At 36.9% G+C, this 22,655-nt stretch overlaps 2 protein-coding genes across 2 annotated transcripts; one reads left to right on the top strand and one right to left on the bottom strand.

Moving 5' to 3' along the window:
* Window positions 1–1,251: 1,251 nt before the first annotated feature.
* Window positions 1,252–14,652, bottom strand: Naxd (NAD(P)HX dehydratase). The gene is given in 14 exon segments (XM_066405399.1): window positions 1,252–2,031; window positions 3,292–3,614; window positions 3,671–3,905; window positions 7,098–7,298; window positions 7,378–7,443; window positions 7,500–7,709; window positions 7,997–8,215; window positions 8,269–8,410; window positions 8,465–8,649; window positions 8,651–8,821; window positions 8,869–9,097; window positions 9,951–10,205; window positions 12,298–12,507; window positions 12,962–14,652. Coding segments are annotated over 14 exon segments (2,868 nt in total). The 5' UTR covers window positions 13,135–14,652; the 3' UTR covers window positions 1,252–1,782.
* Kdsr (3-ketodihydrosphingosine reductase) lies at window positions 2,192–3,244 on the top strand. The gene has a single exon (XM_066405395.1). The coding sequence runs from the start codon at window positions 2,210–2,212 to the stop codon at window positions 3,170–3,172; it is 963 nt and encodes a 320-aa protein (XP_066261492.1). The 5' UTR covers window positions 2,192–2,209; the 3' UTR covers window positions 3,173–3,244.
* Window positions 14,653–22,655: the final 8,003 nt, after the last annotated feature.

Here is a 22,655-nt window from a genome sequence, read left to right as displayed (position 1 = left end):
CCACATTAAAAGAGGGCAACTTTGTAAAAATGCTCTTTTTCAAATACATTTTACAAGCCTTTTATCATTTATTTAGTTAAATTAGAATCCTTTAAAACATCTAGATGCTTTGCATACACTGAATAATAATAAATTTGGCTTTTGCATCCCTAGTTTTAAATCCTTTCAATTCTTCCCCTTGGCTTCAAAAGTAAAGATAAAAAGATCAAGTTACTAGTATCCAGTATGTAACTAATAAGTCTATAAATACTATGAAGGATGCCAATACAGTTAAAGAAGTAATACATTTTTTGGAAGATGTGTTTGAAAGAAACCACATTTTTACAAAATTAACACTGAAAAAGAAAGTGCTAGTCTTGAAATCTGGAAAGAGATAAATTGGAGGACCCTTTCCAAAGATTTAATAGCTTAATGAGAGATGTAAAGAGCAGTGAGTCAAAGATTGAGAAATCATGTAAGATCCCCTTCTGTATTTTAACCTTTCAAAGCATGTACTAGTCTCAGAAACAAGCCAATTGTAATATCTGTAACAATTAGAAAACTTCACATGTGATGCATTACAGTAGCTGTTGGCAACTGTCAGGATTATTGGCATAAGAGTGTTTGTTGAAGTTGCCTAGCAGTTAGTCTTTTTAAAAAATGGTCTACAGATGGTGCCATACATATTATTATTTTTTTCCTCATTGGTTTTGACATTCAAAGGTAAAAATTACTTAATAATCACCAACTTAGTAATCTGTTGATATGTCATTTTAGATTGAATAATGAAAAAGAGTGGAAAAAAATGAAGAGGAATTTGGTTTAGTTTATACTAAGAGTGATGGCTATATGTATGAGACTTGACAAGGATGCCATCAAAACTAAGTGACGCAAATAATGGGGAACATGGAAGTACCACATTATAAAAACCATTTCTTGGAATAAAATCAGTTATGCAAGGTACAAGGTAAACAGTTTGCAAATTTTTTAAACATGGATGGTTTCTAGATGTTGGGAATCATTTTGGTTGACATGATAGCCTACCCTTAATGAAATGATTGAAGAAAATTAAAATTATAGAGAGAAAATGTAAGGCAATATTAATCTACACTGCTAAGTGCCTTTTGTTAATTATTCCATTTATTAGGTAATAAGTCAAATTTACCACTTTATTTAATTATGGAAGCAATAGTCACAATTGAAGCTGTGGAACTGCACACTAGTATCACTTAAAACTAAGAATAACATTTACCCTTTCCTAAAGGCTTAGACAAAAACCCTTGATAATGATTCATTGCCAAAATTGTCACCAACTTTAGAATCTAAGAAAAATTATAAAAATAAGAGATGCTCATAACTTTACTTTGATAATGATTACTTCTTAACATACCATAAATTTTAGTTAATAAAAATTGTGTGACCAATTGTTCAGTAAGCATGGATAACACATACTTGGCCTATGCTTGAATAAAAAGTCCACCTCAGGCAAATATAATGACAATAAACACTAACAAATACCACGTAATCACGAATGCAGACCATAATTTTAAAACTAAACAGGTTAAATTAGGTATAATGATGAAATACCAATCATTTACCTTATATCAACTTTTTAAAAAGACGATATGAGGGTTTGAAAACGTTACATATTTGTCACCGAAGCGTTAACGATGGTGTTTGTTACAGCCTCAGCGAAGGGTGAATGGTGTGTAACAACTCCTATTTGAGTATGAGGCGTTAATTTCAAATAAAATAAAACAGAAAATCTCCTTAGTTCTAACAATTTCCCTTGATTCAACAAAATTACTCTTTTAATTCAAAATTTTCCTTGAATATTTGTGGCAGCTCATGGAGCATGTCAGTAACAACCATGCTTCTTCCGTACTTGCTGAAGCCTCTCGCGTTGCAATCTCTAGTCAATTTACTGGCTGCATAGCATGCCACTGCAGGTTCCCATCCCTTTTCCAGCGCCCATATTAAAAAAGTGGACATTGCACCACCTAACATATCACCTTGACCACCGCAACGGCGACCTGAGCCTCCACCACTTAACTAAAAAACGTATACATATATGTTAAAAATTTGAATGTGACTATTGACTACATTATCTACACGTATGTGAGATTGACATTGACAGTGATTTTGAGGTTAAATATTGTCTTAGGGAAAAATTTAAGAAACAGTCATATTACCGATTTCACACTGTTATAAATACACTCCCTCTAAAGTCATGTTTTATGTAGTTCTCCTCGTATTTGTTCTTATCGGCTTCACCTTAAAATTCTTAAACCACCGTTCGTTAAAATCTCTAGAAGGCCGTCATGTAGTAATAACTGGAGGTTCCAGTGGAATTGGCAAAGCCCTTGCAATATTAGTGGCAAAAAAAGGGGCCCACGTATCAATTGTAGCTCGAAATATGGATAAACTCGATGAGGCGCAAAAGGAAATTAAGAAACACATAAATAAAAACCAAATTATAACCATGCTTTCTGTAGATGTCTCCAATAAAGATGACATTCAGAAGAGACTTCTGGAACTAGATGAGACTGTCGCACCTATTTATATGTTAGTCAACTGTGCTGGGCAGGCAATATGTGGTAAATTGGAACATATGTCTGAAAGTGACATTAAGCAGATGATTAATGTAAACTGGCTAGGAACTTTGTATCCTATACAAGCTATTCTGCCAAAATTCAAAGAGCGTAAAGAAGGGATTGTAGTTTTAACAGCTTCAATTGTGGCTTTAATGGGCATGTTTGGGTACTCAGTTTATTCATCTTGTAAATTTGCTCTTAGAGGCCTTGCAGAGTCAATTTCCATGGAGCTGAAGCCTTATAATGTGTCAGTAACCCTTGCCCTTCCACCTGACACTGATACTCCTGGATTTGAGATTGAAAACAAGACAAAACCCAAGGAAACAAAACTTTTATCTGAATCAGGGGGGCTTCATTCACCAGAAAGTGTCGCGCAGCATTTATTAGATGATGCTCTCAGAGGATATTTTTTCAGTTATATTGGCTTTGAGAGCTTTATTTTAACCACACTCTGTATAGGAATGAGCCCTTTTCACAATGTTATTGATGTACTTCTGCAAAGCTTACTGATGGGGCCTTTAAGACTTGTTGCTGCTTTTTATGTGAAGCATTTTGAGGGAATTGTGAGAAAGTGTTATAATCATGACAAACAAAGTTAACCTTTTGATTTTCACACTGTTAGATTCTATAGAATTCCAGTGTTAGAAAATATGTACTTAAAGGATTTTACAAAAGCTTTAGTAATATCCAATTAATATTAAGAGCAAATAAAGCTTACCTGAATACTTTTTCCCAGAGTTATAATTTCATCTACAGCATCCTTACAGAAAATTGTAATATTAGCACCAACCCTTTCTAAAAACTGCTTTGCCAGCTCTACTTTAGGAGCATCAGGCTGATTTTCCCCTACAATCCTTTTAAACTCCATTTTATTGGGAGTTAAGATTACTGGTTTGGGGTAATCTTTTATTATATCAGGGTTTTGTGCAATGAAAAAGAGCCCATCTGCGTCAATCAGTAAAGGAATATTTTTGGTTCTGCATAGCTGCACAATTCCCTCAAACACTTTTTTAGTTGAGTCTAAACGACCCATGCCAGGTCCTTGAAAACACACACTGTTAAAACTTCATTTTTTTGGTATTAAGAGCTGAAGGTACCCAAAAGGGCGACGTGCAGCCTGTCCACCCAGGGGCTAATTTTATTAATTGCATCAGGGTCATCTAAAAATGGTAAAACCATGAGTTCAGGGCTGTAGGATTTAATTACAAAGGCAGCATCTCTAATGGTAAACACATAGCTCAAATCAGCTCCCACCCTTAAAGCCGCTAAAGAAGAGAAATAAGGGGCGCCTGTGAATTCAATGCTGCCTCCAAAGACACCCACTCTTCCAGCCTAAGAGAATTTTCATAAAATTAAATAGCGCCTTTTATTACGAAATAGTGGTTTTGCTTACTTGTCCTTTGTGTTTTCCACTAACTAAGGGTGGAGCAAGATTTTTGGCTTGCTGAATAAGAGTGGGATCGGACACTGTAAGACTAGACATTGTACTGGAAAGTGACCTGCTCGAGGAGAAAAGACCAAAGGGCAAAAAACGCAAGTTTTTGAGTATATTACTAGAACCGCAAAAACATTTAGAAAACTTTGAATTCAAGCCACTTGCCATCGGCTTAAGTTACAAACAACCTCAAAATAGTATTTGAATATTCCATTTTTAGATTTTGGAATCGAAATGTGTAAAGTTGTTTTCCTTATCTCACTGAATAGCATAGAAAAGGATAGCAGGTATCTGCTGCTTGGAGTACTCTGAACCTCATAAAGAGCAAGGGGAACTCCTACCCGTTGTTCTTATTTTAAAATCAAAATATTTTTTTTAGTCAAACAAGTATTGCGTCAGAAAACATCAAAGAGAATTGGGAAAAGAGCAAAATGTATACTCCAAACGCAGAAAGTAATAAAATATAGGTAAGAATAATAACGATATATATCACACAAAAAAGGTAGAATAGTTTCGACAAAATGTACCACGATATAACTGAAGCGTTCATCTTACTATTCGTATCTGTTTTCGGAAAGTATTAATGGCCGACCTAGAAAAATCTTAAATTTCATACTGCAACTAATTTGAAATTACATGCAAACTAGGTAAATATTTGATGATGTTTAAGAAGAAAGAATTTCCTAATTTTATATTTAAAACACATAAACTTTTCAGTTTGAGCGGCAACTTGCTGATATGTTCTTCTCACGCTAATCTAGCGTCCGTGCAAATGCCCAAAGCTTAACACTACCTCAAATTGGCAATAATCTATCGTTCATTCTCATAAAATATACAGAGGTTTTATTAGGGGCCTTTTGCAGAGTAGCAGAATAATTTTAGTGATATTGAACCTTAATTGAGGTGCCATTATAGCCAAGTAGGCTCATTGTATCCACACTACTACCCAGAGAATTCCGTATCCGAGACAGCCAAGAGCACAGCTGAGGTATTATTCACATTTTGACATATCTTACCTTTACTGAAAATTTCTTGTTAAAAACCGTTAACATAGAGCTCCAACACATTCTATATCATTCCTAACTGAGATCTTTATGTACCAAAATTTCACGGCTAGAAATCGATGTTGTATAACTCATCATTTTTGCCCAAGAGGGCATCAATGATAAAATACTTGAGTCGGTCCTTTAAAACGAGTAATTTTACCGTAATCTTCACCATCAATCATAACCGGGCTTATTCACTATGTATTTACAAATAATCGATTCCGTGGCATTCTTATTGATCCGGCTGATAAATAGTTATTCGACACAATGGTCATCGCCTGGAAACCTTTTTGTTTCTTCAACAAAAAGTTTTCTTCTGATTCTAACTTTTTAAATTATCTTATTCTTTTCCTGAACCGGGGTTCCTTGAAGCCCTGGAATTTGTTTTGGTGTGTTTGTGGTGTTGTTTTCTATTCCTGAGAAGAGATCGTTTTCGTCTGATCATTCCGACATGAAAGAATAAATTGAACTCGCTCTATTCCGTTGACCGACAATATGTAGTTTCTCGATTTTTTTGTTAGTACGAGTTCAAGTGAGCGTCCATATCACTAGCCGAAGCTAGTGCATCTCGATCGGTTTATTCATTTATCACCATTTGCGCGCTTTCAACATGTTTCGACTAAAAGAGCAATATTGTTTTTCAGAATATTACTCGTGTTCTCCATTTTTTCCAGAAAATGCTTAAGATAGTGAACTTTCATGCTTAAAGACTGTAAATTAAGAGCTGTAAACTATGCAAGGTTTTCGTTTGCGTATACATTGCTGCGTTTATACATGTATATAAAAAACACTCCTTTATTCGCTAAAAAGTCCCTTTTTGTTACTAGAATTGGCGCAATATTACGTCTGCTGAAAAGTATACTGAGTAAAATCCCTACAGAAAATATGTCACTATCTGTTAAACAATATTATTTTAATTTTACCTTAAAATAAAAATACATTTTGATTTATCCGCAAATACAAAAGATACTTTATTTCATGCTTTCTATTATGGTAGATCCTGAAAAGGATATCACAGAACTTTATCTTAAACGATAATTAGTGCTTAGAACTATAAGCTTCGACGACGATGATTCCTGCAATATTGATTTATTTGAGAAAATATATTGAATCTTAAAATGTATTGCGAGCGTTGCTGGAAAAAATTCTTCCCAATAGAAATACATGTACACAATTATGAACTTACAGTAACTCTATACATGGCACTGTCCATATGTCCTAATATAAAATTTGTTTAATTAAAATTAAAGTAGTCCAAATTACCTACACAATATTGACACATTTTTCTAGTCTCTATTAGCAAAAATTGCAGTTTCCATTTTAGAGCTAATTTCGTACGTAAGTACTTTATCTAATGGAACTCTGTACAAGAATTTTTTAGATACTTAGGTACTCTTTACATTCTTGGAGTCTCCTCATTTAGTATGATTAATTCTAGAGTCTCTTAATAAAGAAAGAACACAAAAATGACCATCACATTTGGGTCTTAAATATTAACAAATGCTTCTACAGAATTTACATGAACGACAAACTAATGGGGTAATTTGCAACTTAACGAATAAATTGATGACTAGGAATAATGGTAATACACATAACTAAGAAATCCTAATCCTGAGATAAATATTATTGGATAAATTATAAAAATTAGGTCTCAAAAAGATCCATAGATTCAAACTTAGTTACTGAAATGTCTTTGGTGAATACGTAAAAAGGACATGCGACAGGCAAAAGGAACTACTTTGTTTAGGTTTTACGGCTGCGATTAAAAATAATACATTGGACTATTAACAAGAGTTTATCGACCTAATTCAAACTTGAGACGCACATATTTAACGCACTAAAACTTTGTCAGATCACTGGAATGTCATCATGTTACTTTGAGAGAGTTTGAAGGATCTTCAAAGAATGAAATATCCCAAAGTTGACCACACAGAACCTTTATTTATCCGGAACATACTTCTGAATGGTCATCCCACGATGCTACCTATATACCAAAATATTCTTCTGTTAAAAATAGACACACATATTTTCTCCTATTTTCACCTGGCATTCTCTACTGCAATACCACTGATTCCCGCAACCGGCACACACAAACTGTGCAAACTTTCGGTTACATCCTTGGCATTGGGGCACCTCCTCACCATCTTCCGATCTATTGTCTTCCTTACTTTTCATGTTACTGGAGTTATCCGACGTTTCGTCGATTATAAGTCTATCTGGTTGGTCTTCAGATTCATCCTCCATCTAAGAACAAAAAAGTGTTTTTAAAGTTTTTCTTTGCGCATAATTTTCATTTTATAATGAAAAATAGTAGAGTACTGACCGGATCTGTTTTCGTTGAAATTTCATAGTGGCTTCCTACAGGTGTAATTGTGATTTCGTTTCTTACCTAAAGAATGGCAATATTAGTTTAGATATAGAGAAAGTTTCAGGGATCAAATTCACCTTAGCCCCAGAGAAGATCTCGGACAAGGACATATTTCCAGCACTCAATAAACTGGCTCCCAGTATAGTGGGGGTGGAAGTAAGGGGGTTCCCTCCCGATTTTTCTGGGGCTGTCAACAATCTAGCCAAGGTGGGACTGAAGGAGCTCTTGCTTCCGTTGGGAGGGGCATTGCTGCCGTTTGCAGTGTTGGAAGAGTGTCGTGCGGGACCCTAAAGTTTCAGATAAAAATTTAGCATTTCTAAAAAAACTTATCTAAATATGTAGCGCGTAAAAATATATGAAAATCTCAGAATATCTCGCAAAGCATTTACTGGGTAAGACTGATACAAATAGATTTTTTGACATTCATTCTAACTTCCCTTTGGATAAAGATGCTTTAAGGCCATTTTAGTCATTTTTATTGAAATGAAAATTTTGGTAAATATATGTAAGAAGAACTAAACAAATTAATGTAACTCGCCAGGTTACTAGATTCTGGACATTATCTCGAAGTTACCTTTGTCAAAATGCCATGTAGCAAAGAATTAGTAGGCGCCACTGAACTAGTACTAGTAACCGGATGTACTGTAACCTCAGGATATGGAGGAGGAGGAGGTTTTCCAGAATTTTGTAATTGCGCTTGCAATTCTGATCTCTCTGCTTGAGACAACTTGGCAAATTGCACTAATATGTCCTTGTATGACTTAACATCCTCTTGACGGTTGTTTGAGGAACTCTGTGGGGAGTCCAGTTCTGAATTAAATGTTTTTTTCTTCATTAAAAACTTACCCCATTAACCGTATACCCACAGTCATTGTTCTCCAATCCAGCAACCATACTCCCACCTGAAACGCCTAAGATACTACTTTTTTCAATCTGTGAATGTCTTATGCGCCTACCTCGTCTGGGGACTGTTTCTGGGTGTCTTTGCCTGTACAAAAGCACAAAAACTTGCTAATTTTTGCGACTGAAAGATAATTTTTACCTGTAATCAGCAATAATCGACTGGACGTCTAGCATTGGCTTCTGCTTGAAGGGGGAGTTTTGAAGCAGGCTGTTTCGTTGCTTCAGTTTCTCTAAATTGGCAGCTCGCAATTCCCTCAACATATTCAATTTTTGGTTGCATTTCAATAAGCTTTGTTGACCTAAGAATATATTAGGTAATTGGCAGGGTTTTATGTATTATTATATATATTATGAAGCTTTTCTTGCCATTGGTTTCTGGCTGGAATTCATTGAGGTCACTTTCATTGATAATCAGCACTTGTCTTTTCCTTTGAAGGCGAATCAAGAGCTCCTCCTTGAATTTCTTCATGTGAAGCAGCTGGTTCCATTCACGCTCCTTAAATAATTTGTTTTTATTTTATTCCTAGAAAATATGCGTTTTACCTTTTCTTTAGCCATTTCGTTCAAAACCTTGATTTCGCTTAAAACTTGTTCGCTGAAGGATTGAATTTGCTCCAGGTTGTTGCAGTCTGCAAGCTCGACAAATTCGCTCATTACTTTGTCCCGATCCAGGAAGTGGTTTTCTATATCAGTCTTCAGTTTCTTAATGGGATTGCAGGTTTCCTCGTCTATTTTCCTTTTGATAGGTTCTGACGAGGACGAGCTGTGGTTGCTGACGAAAAATTGTAAATTAAAGTAATGAAAATTGAAAATGAACATTTGGAAAATTGTATTTATTTGTTTCAGATTTGGTTGCCCCCTACGCCCAGAAGTTGTCTTAGTATTCATCAACCCGAAGTGAATTCGGATCGGCCCAGAACTTCAAGATTTGTAGCTCCTAAGGTACAATTTCAGATTTGTGGATTTCTAACTCGTTTGCACGTAACATTTACTATATACTGACTGAAAGCCAAAGAATTGGCTTTAAGAAAATGGGTCGCATGTTTTACCCCATTACAAATCTATACATGAAACCCATAAATTTCTAGAAAACCGCAAAAATCATAAAACTTTTATTTAAAAAACACATGAATTTCTTTAGGTCAAATACCTCATGTGACCCTCTAGAAGAATTTCTATACTCTTATCAACTGTCATTAGCATCAACCTAAGGCAATATGCACGTGAGATTACATACGTTTACAGTATAATAGTTAAACTCCTCTAAATTGAACTCATAATAACAAATTGTAACAAGTGTGAATCTATTAAAAAAAAAACACGGAGCATAAAATTGTGTCAATGTTAAAAGAGCGGCCTTCAATCATTATTTCGTTCTAAGTTAGTATTTCTAATTTACATTTGCAAGGATCGTGTCATTCGTTTGCTTGCTGTGCAAGTTGATAATAGTAATGTATTTTTCTGGTAAAAAGGTTTTCACCCCTGAAACATTCGTCCCTTGGAATGGGAAAAGCCGTCGCCCCTTGAATTTTAAATGACTTTTCTCCCCTCTGTATCTCAAATCCATAAATTAGTTTCGCAACTTTCCCCCCTTTACTCATATTTGCTTTGTTAAAAACTCTCACCTATTTTCCTCCTGCTTCTCGTCAGCCTCAGCCTCAGCCTCATTAACACTCCTCTTCTCCTCCTCTTCTTCTTCCTGCTTAACCTGCACTTCCTCCTCTTGAGGCTCAACGATCCCGTTTTCGGTAACTACGTCAGGATGTGAGGATTTCTTGTCCTCAGAGGAGCACTTGGCTTGCTCCGCATGTCCAGGGGATGAGGGAGGATTCGCGTCGCACCCTTCCCTTACGTCCTCCATTATCTGCATTTTGTTGAGACTGGAACGGTATATTTATATCTGAGATAATTCTCAAGGCTAAATCAAGCTTAATCTTATGTGTGATATTACGTTTTGAGTTTTGACCCAATTAGAGTTTTTAAGTACCTACATAACAAATCCGAAGTGAGTAAATAAACTTATAAAAGCCCAACGGAAATACCATCAGATTAGCTTTTTGGGTCTCGTCCATGGAGTGATTTCATAAGCGACCTAGTTTGGCTAATGGTTCATTGCTCGTTTTTATTTTGGGTTCAGTTGGTTTGAAACGAAGTCGTGATGTTTATTTTGATTTTGTGTAATCAGTTTTGTTAGTAATTAATGATTGCGGATGTGTAATAATGCGGTTAAATAGGCCACGTTTCTCTGTATTGGCGCCCGGAACTCTACGATGTGAATCAAACCAAACAAATTCTGCAAAAAGGTATGAAATACAGGATGGAGCAGTATCGTAGAAATATCAGTATTGAAGAAACACACACGTTGTTTCGCTTTAAAGAAACATTATATCCGCGTGTACAGGATGGTTTAATTGGGCGTCAAAGTCAAGCCACTTTCTGATGAAGATATTGATATACAGGGAGGCTTAAAATGTTTGTATGTCTGGAAGTGAACTGAGCAGAGTATTTCTGTAATATTTTATCAAAAAGTTTAATGTTGTTGAACCACTTTGGAGGCTGCAAAACGGTCTAAAAGCCGTCCACTCTCAAGACACTTTAAATCTGGTGCAGTCAAACACCCCGTGTACATAACAAAGCATGCGTATGGCGCAAAAAATCGCAAAAGTGCGCATTCAAATCATATGCGCAAAACTTTTTTTTTTTTTCTATCAACGCGTAAACAATACCTTGATGAATCCGGCGCAAAAAGTCCCTTCTACCGACGCAAAAATCGAAAATTAACCACTACGATGGCCCAGCCACGTGCTCGTTACAGGCATGCGTCCGCAAATGTCACGTACACGATCGGTCGACATGCGGGACAACAATAAACAAGAATAAATAGAGAATGCGCGCACGTATCTCCTCTGTATGTCGTCGCGACGTTAAAACAACTGAGCGCCGCCGACGTGGGAGAAACGGATCGACGGCGTTCGGCGCTATTTGCCCGTGTACAATAATATGCATCGTAGTTGGCGCTTTTTGCAACGTTGTCGCTTATATCAGAATAGACGAATTTTCAGGAAAAACAGCGCAAAAAAAGTAGTCCTCAATAATTACGCGCAGCGCCTTCTTAAAACAATAAAAAATTGGTCAATCTCAGTACAGCGCCCCCAAATCTCATCCCGTTCCGCCGGGGTTTCCGTAAGTGTGTCTCCAGCTATGGGGAAAAGCCTCAATTAAAAGCGCACCTAAAAAGTACCAACGCACACAGTAGTTTTAGGTACTGAAAACTTTCCCTAGATGGTGCAATCCTAGAAAAGTGGAGTGTGCATATCAACGTTGGCAAAGAGTGGCGTCATTTACTAATAAACACTTTATCGATAAATGCAGCTAGAAATACGTTGTTAACACCTTTTGAGGATAATAAAGTAATCTTGATACTGAACTTGAAAACACTCGTTAGATGGAGAAGTCCTAGTAGGGCGGGGTTCATGCATCGATATGAGTAAACCTGACGTCACTTACAAAAAAACACCTACGACGAATAACAAGTACTTAGAACATCTCTCAGGTGGAGTAGTCTTACTAGAGCAGTTTGGGTATCCAAGGCTTTTCACTTTTTTGTCAACTTTAGAGTTTTGATTTGATTTACATTCCTCATAAAATTAAGGATTTTTTTTAATACTCTTGACAACATCGCTTAAGCTCTCCGCGTTGGAAAATAGGTCGGGTGGCCGGGGGGTCACGGACCTGTGGGCGAACGAACCGTAAAGAGGGGGAAAAGGGGATCTTTCATCATCATAATACATGAAACCAAAGGAACGCATTATGCATATGCGCTGTGAACGCCTATTTGATGTTTCATTACATGAGCTTCACTGAAATTTACCTTTGGTGTATTTACTTGGTGGGGAGTGATTGAAAGGGGTTAAATTGAGCATTTTTCTCAGTCAAATTTGCTTTTATTCTCATTTTTTCTCAGTTACTTACTCCTCTGGAAGACCACCGCTGTTCCCACTTTGTTTCGCAGCAGGAACTAGCCCTACGGCCAGCAAAATAGCAATAGCGCTATCGACTGGTTTGTCTTCTTTGAAAAAATCGCTAGGGAGGTTTCTATCGGGGATAGCTCCTCGCTTCAGGCGACACCTGGTGGGCAGACCGAGAAGCTCATGCTGAACATCTCTTTCGTAACTCCCTTGGCTGAAAACTCATTGTCAAAAATGGAGCGACCACACAAGTAAATCAGAAAAAGAAACTAAAGAAATACTGTCAATGTGATTTCCAAGCAACAAATTGAATATTCCAGTGGCCATGTGCTGGGAAAAATATGAATTGAGTTTCAAGCTTTTTCAAGCCAATCAGTTTTAGTAGTAGTAGTTTGACAAGTTTTCCATAATTGTTTATATTTCCCAATACCCCATTGGTAGTTAAAATTGAGAAAAATAGACCAATAAGTGTCAAAAAAGAATGAACATTGACATTGACAGTGACTTTTGGTTACAGCGGCCTTTTGTTTGACAACTTTGATTAGGAGAAACTTAAATCTTAATGGTGAAAATCAAGTTTTTTGCCGTTTCAAATCTAATGCACCACTATCCAGAAAAGAATCACAGTACGACTCTCTTCGTCAGTCATGCTCTCTCAAAAAACTCACCTAAAATGTCTGGAACAAATTCTTGCAGTGGAGCAATTGTTAAGGTTCTTTCCGCAGGCTTTCAACCACTGGTTCCTGGTCCCAATATCACCAGGGAAACGGTGGTACTTGACGGAACCCCCTTTGGTTCTTCGGTGGGTGTTATTGCAACCCACTACAGCACACTGAGGCATGTTGATTGTGACATTTGGATGTCTGCATTAGTTTTTCTTGCAATTGTTCATTCACAGTTTCACTGAGTTTTTTCATAAAAGTTCGCACAGTTAACTAGTTTTGGGTGAAGTTGAGTCATGTACCTCTTTTTGCTCCTGTCAATTAAACTGGTGGAAAATGAATATCTGCTCACCAAGAGAACGATGTAAACTAATTCAATTTAATTAAAAATATTCAAAGGCACTACCCGCTCTTTAAGGTTTACTCCCATAAGGAGATGTGACCTGAAATCAAGGTGTCATGATTTTGATTTTCTGGTAGCAGCAACTCAATATGCAGCCCACAACCATCGGACCCAAATCAAACAAGTAATTACTGACAACCTCTAAAGCAATTTTGTTATCACCAAACGGCTCTCCCAAGGTCTAAGAAGGTGCCCCGTTTTCACTCCAGCTGGTACCATTGTACAGTACATAGTTCATGGTCGTACCTGATCATTTCTACCGACCTTGAATTGTTTTGCAGACGAATCCGAAAGGTTGATGTCACTTAAGAGACTTTGAATTCAGCAAATTCATCTAATTAAGAATCGATGTAGTTGGGAATTCTTCAAGGCTGCTGCAGCTGCGCGTAGGCATTTTTGATAAGGGCTAATTAATTGCGGTCTTTGTGTAAAGAAGCCGATTATAGTGTAATAACCTGTTTTGCCATATAGCAGCAATGCAGCAGTATAGATAATAAAATAAGGTCACGATCACAATCACACGTTTATTGTAGTCGCCACTATACCTGCGTGTATTGAGGTGATCATCCTTGAATAGTATTGTAGTCTAATTATTTTGTTTGATAATGTGAGGTCTCAGGTGGGTACTGGGCGTCCACCTCTGTAGTTTCCTTTTATTGTTCGTCAGGGGATACATTATTAAGTTCCTAAGAAGTAAAAGGACTTATCAGTGCACATATTTGCACTGATAAGCCCCTTTCAAAAAAGGGCTGCACCTTGCAAAAAAAATCTCTACCTATTTATTACAATTAACCCATACACCAGCAAAAGAGAGATAAGTGACTCAACTTGATAATAATTTTATCTCGGCTTTGATTTACCTTTACCCACAGCAGTCTTTGTTGTCTAACTAACAACGATTACGTAAAAAGTACTTCTTCTTTTCCTAGTACCAGCACACGGTGCCACTATAGTACCACCCGACTTGAGCACTTAAACCATTAACCACATCCGCCCGCACACACACTGATTATCTACACTAAAACAGTACAGGATCGCGATCTTTATTCAAAGGCGATAAGACGATAACACTGACTGGTACCTTCTCATGTGCGAGTCGAGCACCAAACCACGTCAAAGTTGCGCGTTCGATTGCTACTTCGGTACCACCGCACGATGCGAATGCCAGCGAAGAATATTGGGCTATGCAGAAGTGATTCACATACAGTTTAAATTGTTTTTCCCGGTTGGAATATGCAACATACGTCGTTGGTGAACCTCCAATAACGCTCTGCGGCTCTGCTTTGGTCCTTACCAGACATCCAGTAAAGTCAGCAGCGATCCTGGATGGGAGTGCGTTCCAGGATCTTTTTTAGATTTGCTGCTTGCGTTAATCGGTTGACAGGAAATTGGAAGGTTTTTGAGTAAAACAGAATGAATGAGACGTTGCTTATGAACTTGGTTCTGAAAGGGTCCCAGAGAATTTATTCTCAGAAGCTCTTAGAGAAAAATGAGAAATTTGAGGTACCATGTTAAAAGTTTCGTTTGTTAGACAACAATAAATTTCTCTGTAATAATACATTTTGTTCGTAATTAGTCGAATATCAACCGTATACTTTGGTACCCACGCATATACTTTGTACATATATGAACAAAAATTCAGATTTTTCACGGTTCAAATTCAATATCAAGAAGAAAGTATTTATATAAACTCTTTGTGATGATGTCTCAGAAACTAAAACAGAAATTGCAACCCGTTTTATGCTGCGGTTTATAGGACTTATTTCGACGATTAATTTGAGCTATTTTTAAAGCAAATTTCTTTACGAGTTCCCGAGAAGCCGGCGCTCAAATTTTTGAAGAGACCCAAAGCTGGTAAAAAGAGGGGAAGCCTTTTTGGAAATTTTAAGGAAAATTTAGAAGTTTTGTGCTGTATTTCACATTAATTGACTCATCTGGATTGACCCTAGATAACACACGAATGAGTTATCCATAACTCAAAAGTTCCTACAGCCCTCGAAATGCGTTTTAAAGCGCCATTCTATGTTAATTTAATTTTAGACAAATAGAGGCAACCATAGTTTCTCCCCACCGCGATTTTAATAACTTGAAATTCTCCATAATTTCCAATTTCCATTCTGGAACGCAGCCATTCCGGGACCGTCTCGTCTGGCCTTGATATTCTATCATTAACTTGAGCACCGCTGACGTCACGGGTGCGGCTTGAATTCGAAGATCGATTTTTGCCATACTGCAACAGTACGATTGTCTTAAGAAAATCCAAAGATTTCCCCAAAAATTTCAGCATTTATTGAAATTCGTTAATCACCTTTGACCTCAAAGGGCCCTTAAAAGGCCTCTTCATCGATAATCAATTTTCGCAACTGATGAAATATTTACGAAGGGGTCTCTTGTAGTTGCACCATACGTGGCCCTTAATATTAATGATGATTTGTCTGGCAGCCTGGACCGAACGATCGATATTGTGAGGATGAAAAGCCGAGGACGATCCCTTTTAAGCTTGAAGGAACGAACTGGGAATTAATCTGTTTGAAAACTTTTTAACCAAACGATCAGGAACAATTTTTACTTTATTGGTAACACTCTTGTCGTTTACGCGGAATTCATATGAGGGTGGTACTGTAGAACTGCTTTCTTTTTACACTTCATTACTGACTGACTCAGTCAAGAGCTCTCAGAACCGCGATTACAATATGTTAGTTGTGTAACAGTGTACCACATTCATGCACCGATTAGTAATATGTGTTTTAGATAGAGGTGACTGATGCACGTCTGTGTGACGCAATTCCAGATATCTTTCGTTACATTTCGCGGTAAGAGAATGTAGTAGTCGCCCTGCCAATAAAGTTGGTATTTTAATGGCTGATCGTACGAATAGTCTTCCAGCTAAAACGCGAACCCAGAAACCAAAATAATTTCGCTTCGGCCGGACTAATCCTTGAACCCAGGCCAAAGTAGTACGAGGCTCAGGCCTAGTCTGACCTCTACGTGACTTTGCTGCTGTGACGACCGCATGCACATTGTTTTTGATAACAAATTAAATGTATAGATTTGTTGAAATAGTGGCATTACTCCACCTACAGTGAGGTAAACGAGAATTGATATCCGGTCTTGATGAAACGATTTTGTATCGCACCATAAGTATTTTTTTTTAACTAATTTGAGGAGGATAGCAAATCGATCTAAAGTCATACTAAATGAAGAAATTCTGCCTATATGAATTTGATAGACAGTAAAAACTAACATTGAATCATATTATAGAAACCTTTCGTCTGAAACCTTGCTCTTAGATAGACCGGTAAAGACATATTGAAATCAACAAGATTCACACACTCACAGTTTACTTTGGAAAGATTAAATTGCAGCAAATAATGAATGTGACCCTTAAGTATTTTGTAGCATTTCAATACCATTAAAGACGAATCATACCATCGGTCAGGTAGAATATTGTAACATACATTAGTACACATGGTCAAGTCACGATCAAACAACACAAATTTTGCATTATTGACCTGTCCTGTTGACCTGACTGATAATATCAATCGTTCTTAATTGTTTTCCTATAACCTTACTATAACGAATAACGATATTGCATACACGTTCCTTCACCATCGGATCAAGAAACGCACAAAATTTTTCCTATTCTACAGGGTTGAAAACTATAAAATTAATTTAGAATCAACAATATTCACATACTTTAAACAACAGAACACATCACAATTGATTGTATTGGTTCCGTTTTCAAAGTTAAACTGCAGTTTTACTGTAAATGGCCCTGGGCTTTCAACGTTTCAATAGTAATGTTAATGAACATAATTTACCTTCACCATTTGATTAAGAAAGCCTAAAAATTCTGTCCGTGCCACATGACAGATGGTGAAATTTCAAGAGTGAGCTAGATCTAATGGTTTCTCGTCAGATAATTCACATTCATAGTCAGATGAGGAAACGGATCTCTTTTAATTTTTCCAATCTCACAAGAAACAAAATGTAAAAACACACGAAACAACGTTTTAAGTGCTAAATAATTGCATTGTATGTAACTATAACATGCAAATAGTACATGGCAACAAAGCAATTATTTCGGAATTAACCAAAACTTTATTTCCGTGTTAAATTTCAATAATTTGGCCTAATATGTATAAATATTCAGTTACCTGTGAAATCCTTCCTTCTTCGTAATTTTTTCCACAGACTTCTCCAGCCCATATTTTGGCAAAGGCACCATATCCATCCTCCTCTCGAATTTTAGCTGCATTTTCGCCATGAATTTCAACTTATCACTGAACTTTTCACGTCCATTGTGGTCTTGAGATTTATTATTCACTTTTTCCGTAAAGGAGTCACTCAAGGACTCTATCGACTTCTTTTTCGCTATCCTGTAACTGGACCTCATTGGAACTTTGCTTATTTTTGTCACACGCTCTTTTTTTGATTGTTCTTTGAGGAAATTGTAGATTTTGGGTTTTGATGGACTACTAAGCTTTGGTTCTGGACTATCATCATCTATTACAATGATTTTTTCTGCTGCTGATTTGTTAGTACTATTGGATGCAGAAGGGTTTTTTTTTTTTAATTGAGTGGGGACTTTCGTCACGATACCACAAGTGGATTTGGACTTGGGTTTATGCAAGTTTTTATCAGGTACAGCTCCTGCTTTGAGCTTTCGTCTCAATGGCAACCCTGAAAAATTTCCTCATATAACCAGGCCTCAAAAAACTATCTTACTCTTATACTACCTAAAAGCTCGTGCTGCAAGTCTCTCTGATAGCATTTATCAGAAAAGTGCTCACTGCAAACCCGGGCATAGTACGGCAGTTTTTGCTCCTTCTTCCCGCATGCACGTACCCATTTCAGGGCCATGACTGGATCTGCAGGGAGCATGTGGTAGATGATGGTTTTGCTACCTCTGGTTTTCTCGTAATAATTTCCACAGGATTCTACGTAGCATTGCGGCATATTCTAAGTTTTAAAGTTCAAGAAACAGGAAGATTTACTACGGTCTTCTCTTCAGATCGGGAAATTTAATCCTTTTCTATACAGAGCAGCTCACATATGATTCTCCTGGAAGATTAGGAAAACATAATTCGAGCACCTTAATTTTGTTTTCTAAAATGTTAAATGCTTTTGCTAGGTAACAATGTTTAAATTAACACACAGACAAAATCGGATAAAACATGAGGTCGAGTTATATTCGCTAGACAAATGTTCCAAAAATCGTTCTATCTATTTACTCACTCCTTTAGCATAAACACAATTATCTACTTACGGTGTCGTCAAAATCCTTTGGTCAGTTATTTGAGCCACCCTGTAATTATTTACTAACGAAAACACTGTTCAGAAGAAATTTTGAATCATTTATAGTTTTTCAATACAAGAAACTTCTACGTTCACAGGCGATTTAAAAAAACCTTATTTTATTTTTCACTGGCCGCGTGAATTTCAAACTCACTTCTAGATCCCTTTGAGTCACTAAAGCGCATTCGAAAGTTTGAATATTTTGGATTCTTTTTAAAGTGCAAACAAATAAGTTCGAAGCAATAGTGATGAATCTATTTCTTTCGGCCCAAATACTACAACTGCAAATTTTGAGACCTGCAAGGGATGCAACAGAATGCAGGGACGGACTAGATAAAATCACGAAAATTTCCCTCAGTCACCACTTATTCGCATCCCATCTCTTTAGAGTTAATAATTCACACAAATTAAATAATTCACTTTTTTATGAAAACTTTTGGTAGTTTCTGACGAGATATTTCAAGAGTTGAATTCAAAAAGTGATCAAGTTTGTCCCTGTATTGGACCCCGTTAACCCGAAAAAGCTTGGCATAGCTTCCACCACCCTCCGCAGATTCTTTTAACGAATTTGGTACTTATTAAAGGGATGATAAGGGCGAGGCGAGCTAGAGCAGATGCCGTACAATAACACCCCGTAAAACTTGCACCCTCGTGTTGGGATTATTGTCTACCACACTGACGTCACCGTAAGATGAGGTAGGTAGAGGTACAGAGATAGTTGGATACTCACTATTCGTTAGAAGAAAAGACTTTTAGTTTGAAGACACAATTAACAGCTGATTTGAGGAAGCGTATCGGTACGCTGCAGGGTGTCTCGATTTCTACTTGCGACAATTTAACCACGAAATCGAAAAATAAATACTTGTTTGCAACGTAAATTATATTCAAAGGAGTCTTGTAGCCACTTCGGTGCAGATAACACGTATCTACAGAGCGTGTATTAAAACTATCGCTTCGTGTCTATAAGACTAAAAGAATTCGGAGAATTTGTAGGAAACATTTCGTTGCTTTGGCGATAAATATAGGGGTCCTTTGAAAAGAAAGATGTATCTTGGGAACTCCCAAGTACCCGAATGGGGCCAAACCTCCTAGCTTGCAAACGCCCAAAAGAAGGAGAAGAAGAAGGAAACCAACGAAAAAAAGACTAACGTTGGATTTGCTCAAAGCTTACGAAGCGACTACCAAGACAATAACAAAAACAATGGAAAGGATACTACAACAGCTATATTCATAATTTTCCTAGAGGTTCAACATCATTACAGTCGCCATGAGAGTCTAGTTTTCTCTCAAATGAGAAGATCGTAATCCAGACAGCATCCATGTTCTTCGAATTAAGTTTTTCCATTTCTTTTCATAATCATTTAGCCGGAGACGAGATTTTTGTCTAAAACCATCCACGAGACCAAAACTATTGAAACGCTGTTATTGCTCACAGAGAAAAAAATTAGGCCTCAACACGGTTACAATACAAAACTAACTCAGATCGTGGGATATGATCATGTTACTCAGTTGTAACCACGAGGGTTGACCTACACATAAGTTAGGACTGGTTTTTAAAGCATCTGGAAGAGCTGCGTTTCCAAATCAGACTCTGTAAAAGACTTGTTTTCAGACATAGAAGAACACCAACATTCTTGATACCACTAATAACAGGCCATCTAACCACATACCAGCGACTAATGGATTACCGTCGTGTGCAGTTTTAGAGTAGTATTCAAGGCAGTTGAGGCAGAATGTTAAGGTACACAAACGGCTGAAAAACAGAAGAAAGACTTCAGATACTGAAGAACAATACAATGATCTGATTTACTAAATGGAGGCTAACGCCAAACGTCACCAAAAATCCACATTTACTCTTAAATCACCATATTAAAGCACAATCCTTAACATTAATAGCAGACGGGCACACAATTAAACCAAAAAGCCACATGAAATACCTGCGAGTAAGAATCGACAAAAAACTGGAACTCATTAACACGGTCGAAATATGAGAATAGAAATTACTAAACGGACAAAACCTTCTCGATTGCTGACGTATAAACATAAAGAAATCAGTACAAAAACTGCAATAAAAATATACAAGTTCATCTGCGGACCATTATTAGGGTATGGTCACGTAGTGAGGGCAAATGCAAGGGAAAAACTAAACAGTATATGTATATAAACAACAAAACCGATTGCACTAAGACTGATTACAAAAATAACTAATTCCGCTAATCCACCTCCAAAATCAACCAATCGAACTTCTTTCAAATTGAAAGGGGAATCTAAAACTGGTTTTAATTTCATGAAAAAGCAGTGGCGTATCAATTTTCCCTTCAAATATTTACAGTGACGTGCTAGTACAGACGCCCTCCGGCAAAACAAAAATATGTTTTTTATTGCCCAACATGCTTCGTCGTTGGCATTTTCGTCCAAATGTCTCTAGCCGTTGGACAACAATTAATAAATTGGATTTTTTTAAGCCAAACTTTGACAACTTCTATTTCAGTAACAGAGTGTCTTTCGAAAATGGTTTATGTAGCAAACTGGTATTATTTTTTGATCTAAAATAAGTGGGCGAATTTTGGCAACTACAATTCAGGGCACCCTGTATGGGTACATAATTAATCACGATTTTAAATCTGCCCTTAAATTTTAATTTATTGAAGACTGTCATCATCTCTCACCCATGGCACGTACTACTGATTGAGCTGCTATAGAAACTTGCCCATTAATTTTCGATCTTAACACACCTTCTGCTACTAAGTATCAGATGGCGCCACTACTCTTAATAAATTATGGGAAGTAATGGGAGAAGAATGGAACATTGATTTTCCAATAAAAATTTGTGATGCCAGTCTAGGGTCGTAAACGTCTATTTTTGTGTTACGTAACAACGGGAAATGGGAAATTGCTGGCTGGAAACTTTTCAGCGTGTTAGTTGCAATTTTCTCGACTGTGAAGGATAAATTGTACGCCATTCTTTCTGGGAAATTTTGCAGGTTTTCCTGGAAATTACCTGACGGGAATATCATGTATTAGATCGTACTGATGCTGTTCTTCTGAGTAGAATAATTTTAGAACGGATTTCTTAACCTCTCATTGAAAATTTTAACAAATGAACGGGCTACATTAATTTTGACTTAATGGCACTAAGCATACCAGTCATTAATTATATACGCAAGCTAGTTGTATGGCTCCTTTAATTAGCTAAATATTGCATATTTAATCAAGAGGCTTGATGGATGAGTTCAAATTTTGTAAAAATACCAAATTCTCGTTATTAGCTACACACATCCCCAACGAACGGTATTTAATAGTATTTATTATACCCCATCATTATTGATGATAATTCCACATCAGAATACACAACTCTGCACTGATTGGGGAATTTAATACATATCGCAATTTAGATTTAAATTAGCCGTGGGATTTATTTATGGACTCATATACATAATATTTGTTCGCAGTATTAGCGTTTGATATTAAATTTCTGTTCGTCTCCAACCCCCAGGAGGAGCGTTTTTAATATCGTCCTCATACATTGTAAATGCGGCATACATTAGGGGGATGTAAATCATATTAAGCTGAAACATTTCATCCCCTCGAGCTTACCCATATAGTGGCATGTTCCCCAAAACAATAAAATTAACTTTCAGTTTGTTTGCCCAACAAACAAGAGCGATATTTGAAGTATGCATTATGTTTATTCCTTATACAAGTGAAGTTTTGGGGTAAAATTTCAAAATGAAGTGAATATTATAGTCCCTAGGGATTTTATAGGGAAATATAAAATTGCTGCATTTTTTATGATTACATTAAAAGCAAGTTGGGGATTGAAAAGGGGGGCTGCAGCACCTGAAAAGGCACGGAAGATTGAAAATTTAATGGACCGTTGTAGCTTTCAATTCTCACAATAACATATGCTGTTCAAGGAGGACCAGCTTTTCCCTCTATGTGTGAGTGCACTCAAAAATTATTATGAACGGACAATTTAAGACAATAGTGACTTTTCCC

Source organism: Euwallacea similis, chromosome 2 (genome assembly GCF_039881205.1).
Source record: "Euwallacea similis isolate ESF13 chromosome 2, ESF131.1, whole genome shotgun sequence".
Classification (NCBI taxonomy): domain Eukaryota; kingdom Metazoa; phylum Arthropoda; class Insecta; order Coleoptera; family Curculionidae; genus Euwallacea; species Euwallacea similis.
The sequence above is the reverse complement of the archived record's forward strand: the minus strand, read 5'-3'. Positions and strand labels throughout refer to the sequence as shown.